At 35.5% G+C, this 23,976-nt stretch overlaps 1 protein-coding gene across 3 annotated transcripts in view; it reads left to right on the top strand.

Annotated features, from left to right (window-relative positions):
- The first annotated feature begins 18,931 nt into the window (after window positions 1-18,931).
- The window catches only part of Fam174a (family with sequence similarity 174 member A), a 28,178-nt gene continuing 23,133 nt past the window's right edge, over window positions 18,932-23,976 (top strand). For 2 of the 3 annotated variants that reach the window (XM_070030942.1, XM_070030944.1), the window contains exon 1: window positions 18,932-19,530. In XM_070030942.1, coding sequence (XP_069887043.1) covers window positions 19,097-19,530 — 434 coding nt within the window. In that variant the 5' untranslated portion in view covers window positions 18,932-19,096. The remainder of the gene's footprint in view (window positions 19,531-23,976) is intronic. The other variant, XM_070030943.1, reaches the window with a different exon arrangement.

Raw genomic sequence — 23,976 nt, 5'->3', positions numbered from 1 at the left:
GTAATTTCTGTAAAGCAGGGAATTATTGCAAGACATCTACCAAAAGTAAAAATATAACTATAACTTCAGTCTTGAAAGAGCTGATCTGAAAATCATTTATCTTGACAGATATTGTATAATTGATTTTTAGATTTAAAAATATATTCCTATGAACTGCATGAAGAAGAATATATTCCTATGTTCTTTTTGAAAGACGGTTTTTCCAGTTCTTATAAAAATGGCAGCAAGTTGTTATTTTCTTACAAACAAATTTGTTAACTATTAAAATGGAAGCATAGAGCCAGGTATTGATGGCATTTGCCTGTACTTCTATATTCAGGATCCTGTGATCTGAAGCTTGTGGTCCAGGACAGCCTGGACAAGAAAGTCCCCATAACACTTATCTTCAATTTACCACCAGGAAACTGAAGTGGTGCTGTGGCTCAAAGTGGTAAAGTGCTAGCCTTGAGTGAAAAAGTTGAGAAACAGCAACCAAGCCCTGAGTTCAAGCCCCATAACTGACAAAGAAAAAAGCAAACTTAGTTGGCCCTTGGTATCCACAGGGTGGATTTTTGTGTGCACAGCATTCCCCTATGCCATGGATGTTGAAGATAACCTTTACACACACACACCCCTGTGTACTTTACATGCTTTCTAGATAGCTTATAAGCCCAACACTTTGTAAATGTCATGAAATAGTTATTAGCCTGTAATATTTTGGGGACTAATGAAAGGAAAGCAGGATGTATACAACAATGTTTTTGATCCACACTCTGTTGTGTCTATAGGCACAGAAATGGAACCATAAAAACATAGGGCTTACTCTGCCTATGGTGAACATGTGGATTCCAAAGAGTTCTATTCTTAGCTTTTTTTTCTATTACTGTAAAGTTGAAATAAAGAATACTGATATTTTTGACTTCCTAGATCTGTTCAGTCAAGAATAATGAATGGAAATAAAATTATAACTTACCTTTTAGTTGAGTATTGGCTCTTCTGTTGAATAGTACAGATATATACTGCCAAGACTCTTTGGAAAAGATCAATGTAAGATTAGTTGGATTTACACATTGTTAATATTATCCTTAACAGATGACTCTACAGAGTGATGAGTAAATTAGCAGTCCAACAATAAAATCTGTTTTTACACAAGCTTACTTGTATTAAAAATGTTGAAATGCAAAAACCTAATTACTAATTGTAAGAGTAGATTTTGCCAAATATTTTAGAAGGAATAACTCTAAGTTAAGAGCATAATTGATGGGAATACAAGCCTGCATAATAGAATGTCTAGTTAATTATTCTATCTGATTTTTTACTCCATTATGCCTTATTAACTGTTACCCACTTTCCAGGTCTTCTTTTAAATGTTTTTTTTTTATAAAAACAAAAAAAAAACTTTTCTTCATTTGCCTAATGAAACCACAACTCTTGTTAAACTCTAATTTTATTTTCAATATAGAATTTTTATTATGAATTACATTCTTAAATGTCTGTAAAATTATTTTAAAACACCATCACCAAATTCTGTAAGTTGTTTGTTTTAATACTATGTGGCATTTACTTTTCTTCTTTCCTTTTTATTTGCTTTTAAGGAACAAAGTTCCATTATACAGTATACAAAACAGTGTACTGAGTGACATGAAATGCACTTATTAAATTAATGAACAAATGCATTGAAATTGAATAACCCATTTTGAGTTCTGGAGCCCTGGAATTAAAACAAAGCATGGTTAGGTACACTATCATCGAGTCTTAATGAAACTGAAATCCACAATTCATCTTCTTTTGATAAACAACTTCGGTAGAACAAATTATTTCTTTTGTGGACCAAATTTATTAGTTTATTTGTTCCTTGGTGTATTAAATTTTATCAGAACTCAAGAAGGTGAGAAGGCACCGTGAGTGATTTAGTTAAAATATATATCTTTTGTTTAAAGAAGAATATACAAGATAAATATTCTGGAATTATTTAATACTGCTGCTGTAGAAGGTAGATTACTATGTATTGAGTACATGTTGTATGCCAGATGTACCCTGTATATAGTTTCAATACCAAGAGTTGTAATAAAACCCATTTGGTAACAAATAATAGTAAAGTTAAAAGTTCAACTAGCTCATTCAAGTAACCAATCAGCACTTGGCATGCGGAAATACAGAATACAATGAAATATGGGTCTAAAATACAAACTTAGAATTTCCACTGATAGAAAAATTTATTTTGGGGCTGGGAAGGTGGCTCAGTGGTAGAGAGCTTGCCTTGCATGCATGAGGCCCTGGATTCGATTCCTCAGCACCACATTAGCAAAAAGAAAAAAGCCAGAAGTGGTGCTGTGGCTCAAGTGGTAGAGCGCTAGCCTTGAGCTGAAGAGCTGAGGGACAGAGCCCAGGCCCAGAGTTCAGGCCCCACAACCAGACCCCCCCCCAAAAAAAAAAGAAAAGAAAAATTGATTTTTTTCATAGCAGCATTGGGGGAGCTTGAAATTGTGTGGTATTCCTTTCCCTTACAGATGATGCTCTACAACATGAACCATGCCCCCAGTCCAGCATTTTTACTGATAATTGGAGATGGGAGTCACTCAGATTTTGTTATCTGGGCTGGCTTAGGCCTCATCTTCCTGGGTGACTACAATTACAGCATAAGGCAGCAGCACTTGGCTGAATCTCTTTTGTAAACTTTTTTTATTGTAAAAATACTGCACAGAGTAAGGTAATGAGTACATTTCCTATAGAGCATTGTTACCTCCTCATTTGTTTTTTTCCTACTATCTCTTCTTTCACCACTTCTCCAACTCCTCTTTCCCTAACCCTCCAAGTTGTAGTTCCTTTTCAACATTTTCTTATTGTTACAATGTGTCTACCTGTATCCTTGTTTCAGTTTTTATTTCCCTTCCCCATTAGAAAAATGTATACAGAGCTCCAGAATCAAACACAGTGACAAGAGGGGTTATACCATGGGGTGGGGGAGGGAACATACAAAAGAAACAAAAAAATTAGTCATTAAAACAACAGCAACAAAGAAAAAACCTGTGTCCATGGTTTCCCTTATATTCAATCTTACTGACTGAATCTTTGTTTCCAAATACTAACCAGTTTTTAAGTGCCTAGTGCTTTATAAGAAGAAAAAGAACTGTTCATTGTGCAAAACCCTACCAAAATAGTAAAATCTTATAGAGGTGCATATTTGTATGAGTCTCTAATAAATTCTGTCCAAATAATGCTCGTACAGCCAAAAAGAAAAGACAAATAAACTGTATTGATAGACTTAGGGATTCAAGATATGTTGTGAATATAAAAAGAGCACTTATAAGATAGTATGCATTATTTGAACACATTTATCATAGAAATAGGGATAGTGACATAGAAAATGTTTTTTAATTAGCTTTAAAATACATGTAGTGTGAGAATACTGTGTGTTTTGGTTCAGGTCTATTGCTAACCTTTTATTCATTTTGCTGAATATGCAAACTGCATTTCCTAGGCATCTTGCCAGTTATTGCTTGAACTGACAGAAGGCTCATGCGAGTTCCTGGAACAGTGGGAGGGAAATGCAAGTTGTCTCTTTCTCTTCTTACTGTAGAAAGTTTCTCCAGAAGAGCCCTCCATGGCTCCAGCTCCAACAAGACATCTCACCAGGATTCCAATATCTGCCATGTACCCTGGTTCACATGTTTAAATAACATTCTGACTCATTTCCCTATCCCTCAAAGAGTCAGATTTAGTAGCTAATTTCTGTGTCTCACTACTTCTATATAACTTGTTGGCCTTAAAATATTTTCCAAGTCATTCTATTTTTTTCATTAAGTTGTCTCCATTGAAATTCCTTGTATCAATTCTTTTCCCTACTAAATGCAAAATGATGCTCATTTTGTTATAACACCCTCATCATTTGGAATTTAAACTAGATTTGCCATAAATTTGTTGGGATGTGGTAGCATAGTTGACAGGTAATTGTCTGAGAATATGTATTAAAAATGCTGAATGTGTCTCAAAATTAAAAAAAAATCATGAGTGCATTTATAATTTCAACAGATATTATAAGGAGCGTGTACATGCATCAATCAAAAAAGGAATCAATCCAGTCAGCACCTCATATAAAGATGATGCAAGAATATCTGAGCCAAATATGTAATATAATTTAAAATAATTATTTGACAGGCAACCATAATATCATTGCTTTAATTGGAAGAGTATTTTTATTTCCTTATTATTTATATTTATTTCCTCAATTTTATGGAGTATCTTGAATTTTGTGATGTTATATTGTTATAACTTCACTTTCTTAGTCTTTCTTATTGTTATCCTTTTTTGGTTGTTTTTGGTGCTGGGTGGGGATGCAATCCAGGGCTCTATACATGCTAAGCAACTGCTGTACCTTTGAGCTATGCCCTGAGCCATACTTAATGATTTTTGTTTGATTATAATGCTAAATGTCCTTCTACTATGACAAAGGCTATGTATTAAGAAAGTATATTTATTAAGTCATTATATTATATATATTATATATTTATATAGATAAATATATATAAATTTATATAGATAAATATATATATATATAAACATATATAATCCTAATAGTAACTATAATAAGCATTGGTGATATTCTGACTTTGTGCTTATGTGACACAGTATGCATTCAGACTTGCTTTGCTAATGCTCCCGTCTAACTCTGGGATTAATGGACACTGTAGCTCTTAAATCAACCAGTTTGTCCTTTAGTGTTAACTGAGAAATCAATGATTATTGACATTTCATTTTTGTGTTTAAAATAGTTTGAAATGCTCTCTTAGTTGATAGGCTATATTTGCATTTGAATGCTATCTAATATATTCAGGCTGTTAAGAGATAGACTCAAAAAAATCTGAGATGTTTAGCAGAATACACTAAAAAACACAAAGATTATTATAAAAGTGAATATGAAAATATGTGAGGACAGGCATTGGAAGGTGGCTCAGTGGTAAAGTGCTTGCCTGCAGACATGAGGCCCTGGGTTCAATTCCTTAGCACCACATGAACAGCAAAAGCTGGAAGTGGTAGAGCACTAGCCTTGACCGAAGAGCTAAGGGACAGCACCTAGGCCCAGAGTTCAAAGCCCCATGACCAACAACAACAACAACAAAATTGATGACAATAAACTCTGAATTAGAAATAGAGATCATATCAACAGTTTTAAATCTTCCTGATAATTTCCCTGGGTGTCAGGATAAGAGAAAGGAGAAATCTAGAAAGGGGTATGAGCATAATAATTACAAAATTCTAGACATTGTTGAATAGTTTACAAATATTCAGCCATTTTTTTCTTTCCACAGTCTAGTGACATTATGTTTAATTCACACAAAATTAACTACTGGAAGAAGTCAGGAAACTTGAAGAAAAGAAAAAAAAATGCCCACATAAACCTATACATAGTCCTAGATCTTTAGAATTACTATGTGTTCTAGACACCTTGAAGTAAATAAAATCATTGAAAATTCTACAGATCCGAATAGGAACACGTTTTCTTTGAAGTTTTATTCCTTAATGCTAGTCTTTTTTTTTTATCTTTTTGACACTATTATCTTATAAAGGGATTATTTTATTTTTCTAATTTTTTATCATTAGTTTATAGAAACACAACTGATTGTTGTTGATTTTTTTGTGCTGCACTTTTATTATTTCAATGTTTTGGTGAGGCCTTTGAGGTTTTCTGATTATAAAATAGTAGGTTTTATAGAGACAACCTGTTTTTCTTGTTAAACTTGAATGAATTTTGCCTGTTTGCTCTGGCTAGAATATCTAGTAACAAACTGAAATGACCTAATAAGATTAGACATCCTAGCATCCTTCCTGATCTTAGAGGAATTACATTAACTTTTCAGTAGTATGTAATTAGTTTGTGAAAAGTGGCTTTTATTGAACTGAGGAAACTTGAATATCCAATTTGATGGCAATGATATTAAAGAATGTTTTTTATTAATTGTTTACTTTTTCTAGAGCTTCTACTCTTCTACTGTTAAGTGCATGCCTTCAGCCTTGTTTTTTGCTGGTTATTTAAAGTAAGAGTCCCAATGGCTTTTTTGCCAGAGCTGGCCTTGAACTCCTATCTTGCAGCAAAGATGCACCAAATGCCCCTTTAAAATGCCAGGCATGGGTAGTTCATGCCTGTAATCCTAACCACTCAGAAGGCTGAGATTTGGGGATAGTCATTCAGAGCCAGCCTTGGCAGGAAAGTCCTTGAGACTCCTATCTCCAATTGACTACTAAAAATAAGTCAGAAGTGGAGCTGTGGTTCAAATGGTAGAGGGCTAGCTAGCTTTGAGCCAAAAAGAAACTCAGGGATAGCAAACATGCGCGCGCGCACACACACACACACACACACACACACACACACACACACACATACACACACACACACACACACACACACACACACACTGGCAGTTAACTCAATGGTCATTCTAAAAAAAGTTTATTCTTAAGTAGAAACTGGTACCATCTATTTAATGGAAGAAGCTGAACAGAGTGGCACAGCCTTAAATCTACATCTCTAGGTTTAAGGCTGTAATCTGTTCAGCTTCTTTCAGTATTCTGTATTCTAGGTCAGAGATCCTCTTGGGATCCATGAAATGGTTTATCTCTTCAAGGCCTTATGGATTTTTATTTGATGTTTTCCTGAGAAATTTTCCATATGTTTCAGAAAAATACTGAATTAAGTTAGCTTTGCAGCTACACCCTAACTTACACACTAGAATTCACACAATGCACCATATTCCATCCCATCTAATAGTAGTGATGTTGCCTGGAATAAAAATCACATATAGAGAAAAGAGGTTGTATAGTGTAGGTTTTGTTCTAGATTTACCTCTTTAAGCATGATGAATAAAAGAGGATACATACTTTTCAATTTTTTATCAGGTACAGTAAATCTATACATTTTAGAATAGCCTTACAATCATAGAAAATTGAATCAAGTGAGAAGTATTCTTGTTCTTGGCTTTACTTCCTCCTGCAAGTCCTTCAATGGAACAAGAGTAGTTGAAGCATCAGGCAATCTCTTCTTCATTCATTTTAAGAGATGGGCTCCTTTATCCCTTATTGATTTCTCTCTGCTCATTACAGATCACTTTATCTCCTTATGATTTGTTTCTCCTACTGACTTGGCACTTCGTGTAGGTGTTTTGCTTCTTACTAAAATAATAGTTGGCTATTGACCAAATATGACAAGACTATTGAATTGAAACATTTTGCATCATTACAGCTCACTACTTGTGAGGAGAGTTTTGTACACTTCAAGCGAGCGCTACTTCTGACATTTTAAAGTGCAGGGACAAGCTAAAAACAAACACAACAGAAATGTCCAACAATAAAATCACAGATTGTCTTCTATTATTATAGAGAAAATAATTTTACTGTTCCAGAAGCAACAAAAGGACCTGATTTCATGAACTGCTCTCTTAGCTGAGTGGTTTTGTTTTGTTTGCTGGTTTGTTTTTGTCAGTCATAGGGCTTGAACTCTGGGCAAGTGCATTACCACTTCAGCCACAATGCCACTTCTAGTCTTCTGGGGGTTAACTGGAGATAAGAGTCTCACAGACTTTCCTGCCTGGGCTGGCTTTGAACCACAATCCTCAGATCTCAGCCTCTTGAGTATCTAGGATTACAGTCATAAGCCACCAGTGCCCAGCACCAATTTTCTTTATTCTTTTCTCAGATAATATCTTCCTTCCTACTTGACAAGACCAATATTATCTAGGGTAGTAATTGCCATTTAGTTGAGTTTTTCATCCACTCATGGCAAAAGCCATTGTACATTGTACATTATATTTACCATGTTTCTAATCTACTTATATGGCACATTAAAAATAGGTACAAGATAGAGATGTCACATATTTCCCTGCCTTTACACATACCTAGCCTTTCCTTATCAACAGTCCCCAAAACAAGAGTACATTTGTACAATTCATGAATCTAACCTGACATTATTATTAATCAACGTCCATAGGTAATTTTCTACTTGAATTTGCTCCTGATATTTTATTCTCTGGCTTGGACAAGTTTATAATGGTGGAATCTAACATGATAGCATCAGTTAGAGTAGTTTCACTTCTGCAAATATCTTCTGTGCCCTGCATGCTCGTCTTCTCCCTTCCTTTCAAATCCATGAGGGTACAACATTTTTATTGTCATTACAGTTTTTCCTTATGTAGAATGTCATGTGCTTAATATTGGACTATATGGGACTTTTCAGACTGGCTTTTATGCAATTAAGATTCAGTTAAACTTGGGTGGCACTGGCACACGTCTGTAATCCTAGTTACTCAAAAGGCCAAATTCTAAGGATTCCAGTTTGAAGACATCCTAGAGAGAAAATTCTCTGAGTCCAGAAAGTCAGGAGTAAAGCTCTGGTTCAAATGGTAGAATGTGTGCCTCGAGTAAAGAGCTAAGGAATAATGTTCTGGCTTTGAGTTCAAGACTCAGCACTGGCCACCCCAAAACAGGGGTCAGGTGATTTAGGTAAATGTCCTTTATGACTTAATAGCACGTTTCTATTCCATCAACTGGAAACTACTCTATTGTCTGGATGTGCCACAGTTTATCTGTTCAGCTACTAAAATACATCTCTGTTGCTTCTAAGTTTTACAATTAGAACATAAGACTACTCTGACAAATTTTAGTATGGAAATAAGTGTTCAGGCTTTAGTATAAGTAGAAATAAGTATTCATATCTTTTTGCTTAAATATCAATGAGCAGAATTGCTGGACTAAGTAGTATCTTTTAAGAAACTGTAAAATATCTTCCAAAGTACCTGTATGATTTTGCATTTCCATCAGCAAGGGGCTGACAGGTTTTTTTTTTGTTAGTTCATGCCTTTGTCTACATTTGGTGGTGTCAATATTTTTGGTTTTGGTTGGTCTAATACTATATAATTACTATCCCACTGTTAGGCATGTAGTTTTGAAACTATTGAATTGTGTTTCTTCCTCCAGCAGTCCATTAACATAATCTGTCAACTATTCTCTAGACTGTTAAATAGATCTCTTTTTGTTTGTTTGTTTTTGTTTTAATGGATACTAAAACATTATTTTTTTATTGTGAAAATACCGTACAGAGGGGTTAGAATTACATGAGCAAGGTAATGAGTACATTTCTTTTTTATTTTTTTTATTTTTTTTACATGTTAGATCAATATTCTTTTTTTTATTGTGAAAATACTGTACAGAGGTTTTGCAATTACATGGACAAGATAATGAGTACATTTCTTATCAAGCATTGTAGCCTCCTCCTTTGTTTCCCTTCCCATCCCTTCCCATTCTCCCCCACCTCACCCAATCCTCCCTACTCCCTCCCCCCCCCACACCCCGCACCAAAGTTGTAAAGTTCATTTTTCGACATAACAACTTCTACATCTCATTGTTGCAATGGGTCCACCTGTATCCCTATTTAAATGATTTGTTTTTCCCCTTCTCCTCCACAAATTATACCGACATCAAATACATTGAAAGCAAGGGTTATACTGTGTGGGGAGGGACATACAAAGCAATGCAGAAATAATCTTATAAATGCATTAGAAACAATTGCATGAAAGAAAAAAAACATTTAAATACATATCTTAGGGTTCATTTCCCTAAAATCACTTTATCTGACCTTTTCTGCTTAACTCAGACATATACTAGATATTGCAAATAAGGGAAACCATGGGACCTATGTTTCTTTGGGCCTGGCTTACTTCACTTAATATAATTTTTTCCAAGCTTTTCCATTTCTTAACAAATGGGACAATGTCATTCTTTCTGATGGAGGTGTAGAATTCCATTGTGTATATATACCACATTTTCTTGATCCATTCATCTACTGAGGGGCATCTGGGCTGGTTCCATATCTTGACTGTTAAATAGATCTTAAAGTGTCAACTGACTTGTTTTATTTCTGATCCTCTCTTAAGCTTAACTAACAGGATAATTTGCTTTGTCTTTATGCTTTAATGTATGTAGTTTTTCATATCATCTGTTGTCTATAAATGAATATCTTTGTTTCTGTCATGATTTCCAATCAGGCTTCTCTCAATTATTTTCAATATTAAACCCAATTCTGATTATTTATTTTGATTCAGATGCTGTGATTGGAACTTTTATGAGATTCTCTACTAGAAATTAAAATTTTATTATAGAAAAACAGTACATCAGGGCTGGGAAGGTGGCTCAGTGGTAGAGTGCTTGCCTTGCATGCATGAGGCCCTGGGTTTGATTCCTTAGCACCACATAAGCAGGAAAAAAAAAAAAAGCTGGAAGTGGCACTGTGGCTCAACTGGTAGAGTGCTAGCCTTGAGGTGAAGAGCTGAGGGACAGCGCCCAGGCCCAGAGTTAAGGCCCCACGACCGGACCAAAAAAGTAAAAAATAAAAAGGTACATCATTACTGATTAAAAATAGTAACATATGGTGAAATCATAACCACCTTTTTTTGGTGGAGGGCTATTTCTAGATTTGAAAAAGCTCTGGGCCTGGGCATTGTTCTTGAATTTTCTTTGCTCAATGCTAGCACTCTACCACTTTAGCAACGGTTCCTTTTTAGGGGTGATTAGTTGTAAATAAGCGTCTTATGGATTTTCCTGCCCCAGTGGCTATGAATGGATACCATCAGATCTCAGCCTCATGAGTTGAAAGGATTACAGTCATGAGACACTTGTGCCTGGCTACATATTGACCTTTGGATAGGAAATGACTCTGATGTTTTACTATGAAGAAAATGAACAATAAATATATGAACTAAATGTAAACAATTATAAAAAGTCAATGAGGACAACAATAATTTATTTAATTCAAAGTAATTGCCTGCTAATTTTACTTCCCCAAATTAGGTAGGCAATTAATAACTTCAGCATCATCTAACAATCACTCATGCTTAAATCTAACAGAGTGCACTTCATCATCAATATTATACACAATCATTTGCTTATGACTTGATATAAATGGCTGCAAAAATATCTTTAAAGATTTACCCTTTTCTGGGTCTTCTATTCCATTGTTCTTCAAACCGATTCTTATGCCAGTACCAAGCTGTTTTATATCATTATGGCTTTGTAATAGAATTTGAAGTTTGGTATTGATATTTCTCCAGCACTCTTCTTCCTACTAAAGATGAATTTTGTGATTCAGGATCTTCTATTAGTCCATATGAATTTTGGATTGGTTCTTCTAATCATTGAAGAAGGTTGTTGGGATTTTTATGGGGACTGCATCGAATTTGTAGATAGTTTTGGGAAGTATTTCCATTTTCACAATGTTAATCCTTCCTGTCCAGGGGCATGGAATGTTTTATACTTTGATTTCCTTTTTCAGGTTTCAGGTTTAAAACATTTCCATCATAGAGGTCCTTCACCTCTTTGGTTAAGTTAATTCTTAGGTATTCTTTTTTTTTTTTGAGGCTATTACAAATGGAGTTGCTTTCCTGATTTTAGTCACACTGTTCTCATTGTTGGCATACATCAAAGATACTGATTTTTGTGGGTTAAATTTGTACCCTGCTACTATGCCAAAGTTTAAGATTAGCTCAAGTAACTTGGGAGAAGAATCTACAGGATTCTTTAAATTTAGGATCATGTCATCTGCAAAGAGAGAGATTTACTTCGTCTTTCCCTATTTGGATTCCCTTTATGTTTGTGTCTTGTCTTATTGCTGTAGCTAGGAATTCCAGGACTATATTTAAGAGGAGTGAGGTGAGCAGACATCTTTGTCTCATTCCTGATTTTAAAGTAAATTGTTTACCATAGCCAAGATATGAATCAACCCACATGCCCCTTAGTGGATGAATGGATCAAGAAAATTTGGTATATGTACACAATGGAATTCTATGCTTCCATCAGAAAGAATGGTATTATCCCATTTGGAAGAAAAAGAAAATATTATATTAATCGAAGTAAGCCAGGCCCAAAGAAACATAGGTTGCATGGTTCTCTCATTTGTAATATTTAGAATGTGCCTATAAAGATACAAATAAACTCAATGGATAGTAAAAGACAAAAAGACACTTAGACATGATAAATAAAACAGGACTTTAAACACATAGTGAGACCAAAGGAGGATATTCATGGGAGAGGATCACAAGGGCTCAATAGTTATGTGAATATGATCATATAAAATGATATGCTTATTGAAACGAACTCCAAGAAATGGAAACAAGAAGTTTTTAACTTACTTTTTGTGGTTTTTATTTTTTGCGTGTTTTTATCCTTTTGTTGCTGTTATTGATTTCTGTATCTTTTCTCTTGCACGTAAGTTTATCTGATTTAAAGCAGAAAGGGAAGCAAAGATTTGGTGGGACAAGAAGTGAACTAATGCAGCCAATGATACTCAATAGACATTGTATTGAAATTGAACTATTCAACTAGTTGGGGAAGGGAGCACAGAGGGGAAAAATCTGGGAGAAAATGAAGGAAGAGGTGACACTGTTCAAAAAGGAATGTACTCAGTACCTGATTAATGTAACTCTTACCCCTCTGTATATCACCTTTATAATAAAAAAGATTATTTCCGGCTCTCATTTTCTTTTCTACTCTCATATTCACAAAAATGTGTCCTCTTCTTTTTCAGTCATCTTCTACACCATTACCTGAAACTATAACTTTCAGGATCTTTCCCTTTATTATTCTAATTGTGTAGAGGCAAAATTCCAATCTTCCAATCACAGATCCACTGAGGTTTCAAGTTGTTTCTGTACCACTCAGTCACTTGTCCTTTAGTTTGGGTTATTAGTTTGGATGAACATGCTAGTCATTTTTCCTACCTTCCCTTATCTCTCTGCTCATCATCTTCCTTCTGTCCTTACTTTTTTCCCTTACTGAAACCATCAAAAATATATTTATATTGAAATAGTTTAATTTAATTATGTGTCTGTCTCACAAAATAAATTGTCAAGTTGTCACACCAGTCAATAATGATTTTCACAATCCTCTTTTTTTTCCAGGACCCTATCATCTAGAATTTCTTCCACATAAAACTGAGATTGAAATATTTGATTCATATTCATAGTGAGAGAATAAGAGAAAGTTGATACATCAATGAGTGAAGTTTTGAAATCATTGGAAGGCTGAATAATTGGAACAACTATAATTTTTGTAAATTACCATGTGTCAATGAGACATGCAATACCTCCACCATAGTATTGTCCAGTAGCATTTCAGAGAGTACCTGTAAAACTGAAGAGTTCTTAAAAGATCTCAGAAATGTAAAAACAACTTATAATAAAGGGATGGAAAGATATCACATACCTAAAATTTGTAACAATAAAAATGTCTGAAAGTAGTAAAAGGCACTACAAGGAAAATGTGAATTAAAAAAAATCAAATAATATAAGGGACATATTTGATAAAAAAATACATTTAAATAATATAAGGGACATATTTGATTAAACAAATAATGACATTAGCAGGAAATGGATGGAACTAGAACAAATCATGTTGAGTGAAATAAGCCAAGATCAGAGACAAACAGCACATGGTCTCCCTGATATGTGGATGTTAAATTCAAAATGCAACAAGGTATGACAAAGTAAACAGGACTCAAGAAACAAAGGACCTCTTAATTTGTCACATTGTTTTTAGATGATTTTATGTTCTTGGCCCCACATATGATATATACATGTGCACATAAGAGGAAAGCTAGGAGGAGGGTACAGAATCAAAGGAAAATGGGTGGGAAAAAAAAGCTGGAGTAGAGTTGTGCTTCACATGGTAGAGTGCCATCCTTGAGTGAAAAGGGTAAGCAAAAGCTCAATGTTCTGAGTTCAAATCCAGTACAGTGCACACACACACAAACAAAAACACAACCCAATAAAATCATCCATCTGATTCAGTATTTTGTCATCCCAAGGAGCCTATGAATATAAATATTTTTTAAGTCAGCCTAAAACAATCTGGGGAGAATGAAAAAAATTGTCTTTAAAAATGAAATTTCTAATTATAAGTAAGATTCCAAAGAGAAATCAACAAAGGTAATTGGAAGGTATATAAGTGGCCAATATTTTATCTCCTTAATATGTCCTCTCCATTTCCCTGAGTCTGGTGGTTCTTACACTTTTGCCCTGGATAATAGAAGGTCCTGTAAAAATAATGTAGAAAGAAAAACTTCTCCTTTTTGCATTCATACTTTTACCTCATTTCCATTTCTGCAAATATTACAATTTCAACAAGACATTCTGTGGATACACATTTATTTCTTTTGATATTGTTGCTCTTTAAAACTAAATGTTTCTTCAATGGAAAGATTTTACTGAAAGAGGAAAAAAAGGTAAGTTTCACTGTATGAGAAAATACTGAAATAGTTGAGTTCGATTTGGACAGTAGACTAAGAAACAATTCCATGAGAATGTATACATTGATATTGAGTCTAAAAATAAATCCTCTAATTCCTGTAAACTGACTATGAACAAATCAACTTCTTACTCTTTACTTCTAGTTTTCAATAAAGTTCATTCTAAAATGCAATTATCTTTGTTCCTGGACAAGGCAGGGCATGGAGAATGGAAGTTGTTAGATTGTGATAGAAACACCATTTGAAGGCAAGGAGGAGCACCTGGGGCTCAATAGTAATTCCTCAGCCTTTAATCCCTCAAAAAGTCTGTTGTATCAAATCTGCTCTAGATTTGTATCTCCTGAAAAATCTTATGAATTTTTTAATGTGTACTGATTATTATGTAGACTAGTATGTTCGATTTTTCATTTGTAACTAGTTTTAAACATTAAACCAGTGAATTAAGATTCATTTTTTTACTGTACATTTCAGGTGATAAGAAATATTCTCCATAGGCAATTGAATGATATAAAGATATAAAGTCTGATTCTAAAATCTCACTAAGATGCCCACTAGACATATACTTTTTTTTTTCTGGTTGTGGAGCTTGAACTCTGGGCTTGGACACTGTGCCTGAGTTCTTCAGCTCAAGGTGAGCACTCTACCACTTGAGCCAAAGCACCACTTCTAGTTTTCTGGTGGTTAATTGGAAATAAGAGTGTCATGGACTTTCCTGCCTGGGCTAGCTTTGAACCATGATCCTCAGATCTCAGTCTCTGAATAGCTAGGACTATAGGCATGAGCCACCAGAGCCCAGAAAGACATATATTTTACCTTCAGTAAATGTACCTGATTGTCCTAGTGACCTGCAAGAAAAGTTCAGTTCTGGTGGTGTTGGTTTTCTTTCTCTCTCTTTTCTCCCTCCCTCCCTCTCCCCCCACCCTTCTCAATCTCTCATTTCCTTCCTTCCCCTTCTCCTTCATTCCCTCACTCCCTTCCTTCCATCTTTCTTTGTGGCCCTGGGGCTTGCACACTGAGTTCTGTCCCTGAGCGTTTTTGCTCAAGGCTGGCACTCTAGCACTTTTGAGCCACAGCTGCACTTCCTGTTTTCTGGTGGTTAATTGGAGATAAGAGTCTCACAGACTTTCCTGTCTAGGTTAGCTTCAAATCGTGATCCTCAGATTTCAGGCAAGAGCCACGGGTGCCTGGTAATAAATATGAAAAACTTACTATAAGTTTCTTTTCAGTGCTGAGGCCTAGCAATGGTTATACAGCAAACAAGTACCTTGAGTTCACTCATTTTTCTTTTAAGTGATTTGCATATGTCAAGCAGATTTGCAAGTGTCTGCAAACTGCAGCAATTCAGATATGTCACTATAAAGCAGAAATTCTGTACATTTCTGTAAAGACAGAAGCATTTCTTCCCTCACAACTACTCTTCAGTGATACAGTGTTCCTGGAAATGATGCTTCATCTGTAATTTGTAAGAGGATTTTTCACCTCTTCTGTTTTACAAAATAAAATTAGTAGTCTTCTCAGATATGTGTATTTTGATTTTGTAGATTAAATTCAAGCTGAACTTAATCTCATAAACATTCAGCATGCATTTCATTGAAGGAGATTTATAGACCTTCAGAACAGTGTACTGGGTGTAGTTAAAAACAGATGTGTTTTTCTTTCTTTTTTTTAACACCCTAAAAATGTTGCTGCATTGTCTTCTGTTGTCCATTGTTTCCGATGGAGGGGGGAACATTCCTTCATTTGTGTTATAGCTCTCCTATATAATATATCTCTTTTCACTGGGTGCTTTGAAGAAATTTCTGATTTGGAATCAGATAATATACAACTCTGCAAATGACTCTGTTAGTCCAAAATGTGTTTTTCCTTTTACTTATATTGCATTTTGTTCTCTGGCCTTAAAATTTGAAGTAAAAATTTATCTTCTAACAGTCTTCAGAAATATTCTGTTATCTGATCATACTCTAATGAATTTGATACATAATTAAACATACACTTAACTAGGTACAATTATTCCTTTAAGTACTAGAATCTTTATATTTCTCTGTTCTTTAATTCCTGTGAATCTGTTTTGTGAATGTCCACACTTCCACTAAATTGATAAAGGCAATCTGTAAGTTCTGTTTCTTCTAAGAAGCTTTCTAGGGCTTTATTTTGAACTGGTAAAATCAGTATAGAAAGGACCCATGATTATATTTCCCAGTATTCTGCCTCAGACTCCTGGTTCTGCCTATGTGTCCTGTGAACTAGGATGATAGGCAATCATGCCTGGCCACATATTTCTTCTCTGAATACACTGATCCACAGATTCTTCCTATTCAAATGCATAACACTGATCTTTTGCTGAAAGAATGAGATATTCTGATTGAACATCAGATCTCTGTCACTATCTGGCAATTTGGTCTGCAGGGATCCAGGATAAGTATGGGCTTCCCTCATACATTCATCTTAATAACCATAGACATTATTAGTGGTCATTTCCTTTTATATGCATTTTATTGTTATTATAAAAGTGATATACAAGGGTGGTTTTCTTTTATAGACATTTTTATCCTGATTTCACCCATATGTCTACTTGTTTATGCTACGCATACTCCAACATCATTCTTTTTCTCTTGCCCTTTAGTTCTCTCTCCTATATTCCAATCATCTGCAACACGTTTTTGATATGCTTTTTCAACTTCCTGAATTTGTGATCACTTCATAATCTCTTTTCTGGACTGTTGAGCTGTTTCCTATTGAATTTCAGTTACCTACTGTGCAAGTTTTCTTCCATGAGATTTTGTTCCACGATGTGTATTAGTAAATAATCATTACTTGGGCTTTGTCATTAATGGGAAAGAAAGATCTTGGCCTCAGAGAATACTTGCTAAGCTTTGTCCTAAAATACATGGCATTTAAAAGGTTCTTTCAATCGTGAGTTTGCTTTCTTTCCATACTAATATAAATGTAATTTTGTTGGCAACTCAATTTAAATAATAAAATTCCAGATACCTAAATATGTGCCCTTTTTCCCAACCTGTATTTGAAATAGATACATGTGCTCAAATTGACATTTGTATTTGAATGCATTTTCATGTCATGCATTAGAAAGTTATATTTTATAAAGACAACACATACATATTATATAAATCTTATATCTTTTTAATATACATTTTATATATCTCATATATATCTTAAACAAATCTTATGTATCTCATATAGGTGGTTAAATATACATAAATATATAGACCTTAACAACCAGGTCTATGTCAATGTCATTGACTAGAGCTTTTGGATAAATCATTGTATCACTGATTGGAAAAATGAGCATCATCCCTACACCCAAAAGCCTACAAATGCCTTCTCTTTATGCCTATTCCTCATCATTTTTTACTTACTTTCCCTAATCAGTAAGATTTAACCTTAGCCTGGAGAAAGAATAACATGAGCACTATATCCCACCATGTAGGAAAGACTGTGATCTAAACCTATGGCCTGCAATCAAGCACAGACAAGTTAAGGTTTGATCTGATCAATAATAGTTTGGTAAGACATATGTAAGAAAAACAATGTTTACTATGCCTCATCAGGTTTTTTTTTATTTTTCTAGTTATTGGTCATCCAGTATTATTCTAGCAAAACTATAAGATCAATAGAACATTTAATTAGGAGAATGCTATAAGAGCAATTAATAATCTATTTCTGCTGGTAGAGGCCCAGAATGCAGTACCATTATGTTTAATTGTGTTTAATCACATGGATTTTAGGCTAGTGAATCATCTTGTATCTTGATTTTCTCAGTTGCAAAACAGGGAAAATTATGTTTTTTAATGATAAAATAATCTAATTTCATGTTAGCATGATATCTGGTACATACTTGGTACAGAGTTTGTGTTCACCATTATTATTCAATTCAGGTTGACAGCTTTTAAGTTTTGTTTGATAGAAGCTCAGTGTTTAATTAAAAGACATTTTCGCACATGAGATATTGTATGCCATTATTTAGTTGAACCATGTTTGCCTATTCCCATTATACAGATGAATATAAGAAATTTGATATGCATTTCTTGATCTAAACTTTTTTCTCCCCCAATGTATTTCAAGCATTAATACTTATAACTTGTTCATAAGTCAGTGAGCACAAAATAAGCAATATGTTAACAATAATAGAAAAATTGAGAAATAACCAATTGCAGTGAAGATGTGCCTTTTTTCCCAGCCTGTATTTGAAATAGATATATGTGCTCAAAATTGACATTTCTACATTGCAGAAGCCAAATACACTATTTTCTCTAATTTTTGATATATTTGAATGTATTTTCATGTCATGCATTAGAAAATTATATTTTATCTATAGCACACACATATACAAATTATATAAATCTTATATCTTTTTAATAGATCTTATAAATCTCATATATCTCTTTTAAACACATCTTATAAATCTCATATAAGTGGTTATATACACATAAATATATCAGATATTTATGTGACTATAACTACTAGGTACAGCCGCATACAGAAAAGCCTTTCCAGTCTTCCATCAGAACGCATGTGCAGTCGGCTGGCTGACGTCTGACGTCTCGGGGGTCTGACGTCAGCGCGTGCGCCCCACCTCCACATATTAGCAACCGAAGGCGTCCGTAGCAGCAGTGGCTGCTGAGATGTACGAACTTCCGGTTCCCCCAGCAGCTGCCATCCCTGTGGCAGCTGCAGTCACTGCCGCCTGCCGCGTGGGGCCCGGGACCCGCCGCCGCCTGCTCTTCTCTCCCGGGCGCACCCATGCCACCTCTGGGAGCCAGGGCGTGCGGCCCGGAGGCTCCGGCGTACTGAGAGGGCAGTCCGCGGACGATGAGGGCCCCGCCCGGTGGCCGCGGTCTCGGCTGTCTCGGGGCCTCGGTCCTCCTGCTCCTGCTGCCGGCGCTGAGCGGGCCCTGGGCGGTGCTGTGGCCGGCGGCCGAAGCCGCGCCGGGCCCCAGGCCCCCGGACCCTGCTCCTCGGACCCTGCTGCCCCTGTCTCCAGGCCCCACCGCGGCTCCTGCCCCGGGCCGTGCTCAGGCTGAAGCCACCACCCAGCCGCGAGGCTCGGGGGGCGGCAATGGCAGCAGCCCCGGGGCGGGGCCTGCGGCGGACGGGCTCGGAGGCCAGGCCGGGGAAGGTTCGGTGGGTAGCGGCTTGGCCGTGAGCCCCAACCCCGGCGACAAACCCATGACCCAGCGGGCCCTGACCGTGTTGATGGTGGTGAGCGGCGCGGTGCTGGTGTACTTCGTGGTCAGGACGGTCAGGTGAGGCCTAGCCTCTTTGTGCACCCCAGGGTCTGACTTGGGACGACCTGTGACCTCCTTAGCATGGTGGTTTTCTGTGACCAGCTTTATTCCCCAGCATCAGAGGCCCCCCACCCAAGGGACGTGGTGAGGGGTAGCTGTTTTAATGGCGTGGGTTACTTGGGGGGGAATTTAAACTAACAAGTTGCTGCTTTCATTTAAAGTGTCACCATTCTGGAAATAATCTCATAGTTCTTTGAAGTTTGATAGCACTTACCTTGCCACACCTTTCTTTGGTATATGCTTTTTTTTTCTTTTCTTTTTTGTGTGTGCAACTAACTTGTCAAGTTTTTGCCTATTTGGAATACAGATTCTTTAAGGACAGCCTATCTTATTTTTTCTTATTTTTAAAATTATCTTTAAGTAGTTGTACAGAGGAATTGCCATTTAGCAAAGCAGTTTATGAATGCAGTCAACTTTTTTGTTGTTGTTGTTGCTCAGTAGTACTGATGCAGATGGGCCTTTTGTAGATCTTTTATTTTTATAAAATTTAAAAGAAATTTTCTTCCTTGCCATCAGTGTTTCTTGGTGTTGTTAGCCTGCAGCTTAATAATCAGGATGCCCCTAACTAGTTAAGGACCACTTCTCTGAGGAGTTGACATATGGAGCCAAAACCTCATTAGTGGGAACCAGCTGAGTGTAAAGCTGGGCAGAAAATGTCTAGCTGTTTCCTCCTTCATAAAGTCCTGGAGGTTTCCAGGACTATACTGGTTTATTCATCATAACTACATACTTTGCTGTAATCGCCTTCTCTACATTTAGCAGATACTTTATTTCATTATATTATTTTTTAAGGTTTTTACAATTATCTACAAGTAGTTGTTCAAAGGAGTTGCCATTCAACAAGCAGTTTATAAATACAGTGCATCTTGATCAATGGCACCTCTTTTAACATTCCCCATCCTTCATTGTTTAAAGCAAAATTTTCCTTTTGAAATTTTTTTTGAATGGGAAACAGTATCACCTGGCTAAAGTATGAATTTGATTAAAAGGCACAGTGTACACCATTATTTTTTGTGAGTATGGTCCAAGGAACTTGAGGATTTGGTTTCTCTGAGACATGTTTCTCCAAATAATGCATTGACTTATAATTATACAGAGTGTAAAGCATTCCATGACATTTCATCTTTTACATTGCATCTAACACTAGGAAAATATATCTTCTCAAGTTTGAGTGCAGTATCAAAAAAAAAAAAAAAGAATTACTGTTTTTTGAAAAGACGATTTAAAAAAATTGTTCCTTTTTCCAAGCTGGGTTTTCTTCCTTTTCTTCAACCCCCCCCCAAAAAAAAAAAATTGCATCATTATGGTTGAATGTAGCCTTTTTCCATTTTTGTTTTCTATTATTTGAGGCCAAATATTAAGCAGATTTAGAAAACATCTAAGTAAGTGCCAGTTTTCATCATTTTTCTTATTTTTTATAAAAGCTTACTAATGTGTTATTATTTTAAATCAATCAGTACTTGAAACTTCTTAAATTAGTTGATAAATTGATTAAATATTATATTAAATCAATGTATGTAATTCATATACATAAAAGTTTTTGGGGAACCCTGGATAATTTTTGAGAATGTAAAAGAACTGAAAGCAGTTGAGAGTCACTGATATCAACAGTATTACTGAGCTTGATACTATTGATCAGTAAAAGCCAGCTAATCCAAGCCCATTTTCTGTTTCATAGGAAATTAGAATATGTTACAAAGATATTAAAAGGAAATTGTCATGAAATTGAGATGTTCTTTATTATTTTTGGTGATACTGAGGTTTGAGCTCTGGGCCTTTTGCTTGCTAGGCTTATGCTTTACTTCTTGCATCACATCTCCAGCTCTGTTTTTTGCTATTTACTTTGGTGATGAAGTCTAGGAAGTTCTTTTGCTGGGCTGGCTTGTAACTATGTTCTTCAGATCTCAGCTTCCTGAGTAATTAGGGTAACTCATGGGCCACTGCGCCCTCCTGAGACTGACTTCTTGATATAAAGAAAGATTAATAGAAAGTAGAAACATTATTTTTCTCACTAAATAAGTAATGCTATTGGTATAATCTTATGAAGAACCAGAATAGTGTCATATTTCTTAAGCATAAATTTTGAGTGGGAATATAATTTTCTTGGTATGCCTCATTTCTCTTTTAGGTTTGGTCTCATTTATAATCTTATATACAAATATTTAATGTCATGCAAAACTTGGGAGAATTCAACTTTTCAATAAGATTCTTTTGGATGACTCAGTATTGAGAACTGCCAAATTCTGAACTATGACTACTAACTATTCTTTAGTCAATATCTAACATACTCATGCAGTCCAAGTTCTAAATTTAGTTAGCTACCTAATGTCCAAAGCTTTTTTGATGCTAAGAATCTGTCTGGGCAACTTTCAGAATCTATACTTTTTGCTGTCAGATCATGCTCTTAGTTAATTTGGTGGATGCTAATTTTGGCCTCCACTACCAAAATATGTATAATGCGGCATGGTAGTAATTTGTAGCAAAGGGTGTGTGTGTGTGGGGGGGGGTGAGAATGGGCTAAATCTATTATTTCCTCTACTGATAAGAATGGAATTTAAAATATTTTACTTGTAAAATTGTATCAAACTCCATGAGACTTCCAAATTGGTTAATCTAACTTAGTTATAATGGACTCATGTTTCTTCATGTAACTTCCACTTCAAGTCTAGAAATATTAAAAAGAATGATCAGATTCTTTCTGCAGAAATTGAAAAAAATATATGCAAAGAATGTAGCAGGGACAGAGTAGGTTTCCTAAATCGAACTTAAAATCTCTATGTGAAGAGGTTTGTCTTACTCATAACTGTTTGATCAGTGCTGGATGTCATGTATAATTTTATTGAATATGTAGCTGCAGAATGAGTGAGCATTCATGGTTAATTCCTTATATTGCTGAAAGTAGGTGGTGGCAATTAGAAATGTAAAGATAATTACTACTTGCTTATAGAATAAAGAACTGTGAAGATCTCAATTAATACTTAGACTTCTTTCGACATCTTTCTTCTCTGGGATATTCATCCCAAAGTAAACTGTATAGAGCAGGAAAACAAAACAAAGCAAAACAAAACAGTGCTTTACAAGTCTGTTACTAATTTCTGGTATAAGTTAGTGAATCATTGTCCTTGCCTTAAGAGCAGAAAATAATTTGTTTTAGTACACCACACATTGCTATGTTTTGCTTTCTTACTTAGCATGATGTGTTGGAAGGAAGCTAATTCTTAGATTCCAGCCTTTCCACATTTTTTTTTTTTTTTTTTGCTTCTAACCCCCACTATGAAATGGGATAAAAGGCTATTTGATATGGTAGAGATGGGTATGAAATTTAGCACTGATAGCCTGCATTCAGGCAGTAGGTATTTATTCAGTTGTCCAATACTGAGAACTGGCAATATAGTGTGAGTAAAGCAAAATTTCAGCCTAGAGGCAGTTAGAGACTGGAGGAGCAGATAAAACATGTAAGAACATCAGAATGAAGGCTCTCCAGTTCAGACTCCTTGCCCTTCTCCTTACACCCCCTTCCCCTTTTCCTTGCCTGTAGTGATCACCTCTTCTTTGATATCAGTTTGTCTTTAACTTTTACAGATGAGTGACAATATATTCTATTTATTTTCCTGTGTCTGGCTTATTTCTTTAACCATCATGTGCTCTTAAATAGCAGGAGTAACTTCTAGTGTATAGCAGCATACAGGATGGCTTTTTGGCTGTAATATATGATGTGATTTATGAGGTAAATACATCATAAATTTATTAAATATGATATTAATACTAAACCTCCAAACAGTCTAAGGACTATGTGGCAGGAGAACTCATGGGAAATGGCAGGGCAGTTGGGGGCCAGTTATGATCAAATTGATTTGTATGCATATAAGAAAATAGGATAATGTAACCCATTAAAACTGTTTAGAAGGAGGGACAGGAGATAGAGTAATAAAGAGATGAGTAATAAACATATATACAAACTTCTTAGGAGAAGACATGCATATACACAAATGTAAAACAGCCCTAGTATTTATTCAACAATGTATATGTGCTGAACTAAAGTAACTTAGTGTGCTGCCTCAACCCTTTGCATCCCCTCCCCCCCCTCAAATATTTTCTTCACTTGCTATGTAGTCAGAGTGTGATATTGTACAGCATCCTCTGTTAATCTGATCACACATATTTCTTTTTAACTCTTTCTGAAGCCAAAACCCAATGAATTTTGTAGGTTCGGTTGATAACTATCACTCTTCCACCTGATAACTTAATAATATATTTGGAAATTTATTTTTCTCACAGAGGGTATATGATGATAAAATCAGTGATACCGATATAAATTGTTCAGTTTGGTCAAAAATAGAAATACTTTATATTTTTTCCTACTACCATTAATTTAGTATTTTGTAATCTAATTTAGCATATTGA

Source organism: Dipodomys merriami, unplaced genomic scaffold (genome assembly GCF_024711535.1).
Source record: "Dipodomys merriami isolate MVZ:Mamm:240054 unplaced genomic scaffold, mDipMer1.0.p SCAF_20, whole genome shotgun sequence".
Taxonomy (NCBI): domain Eukaryota; kingdom Metazoa; phylum Chordata; class Mammalia; order Rodentia; family Heteromyidae; genus Dipodomys; species Dipodomys merriami.
Note: the sequence above shows the minus strand (reverse complement) of the source record. Positions and strands in the feature narration are given on the sequence as shown.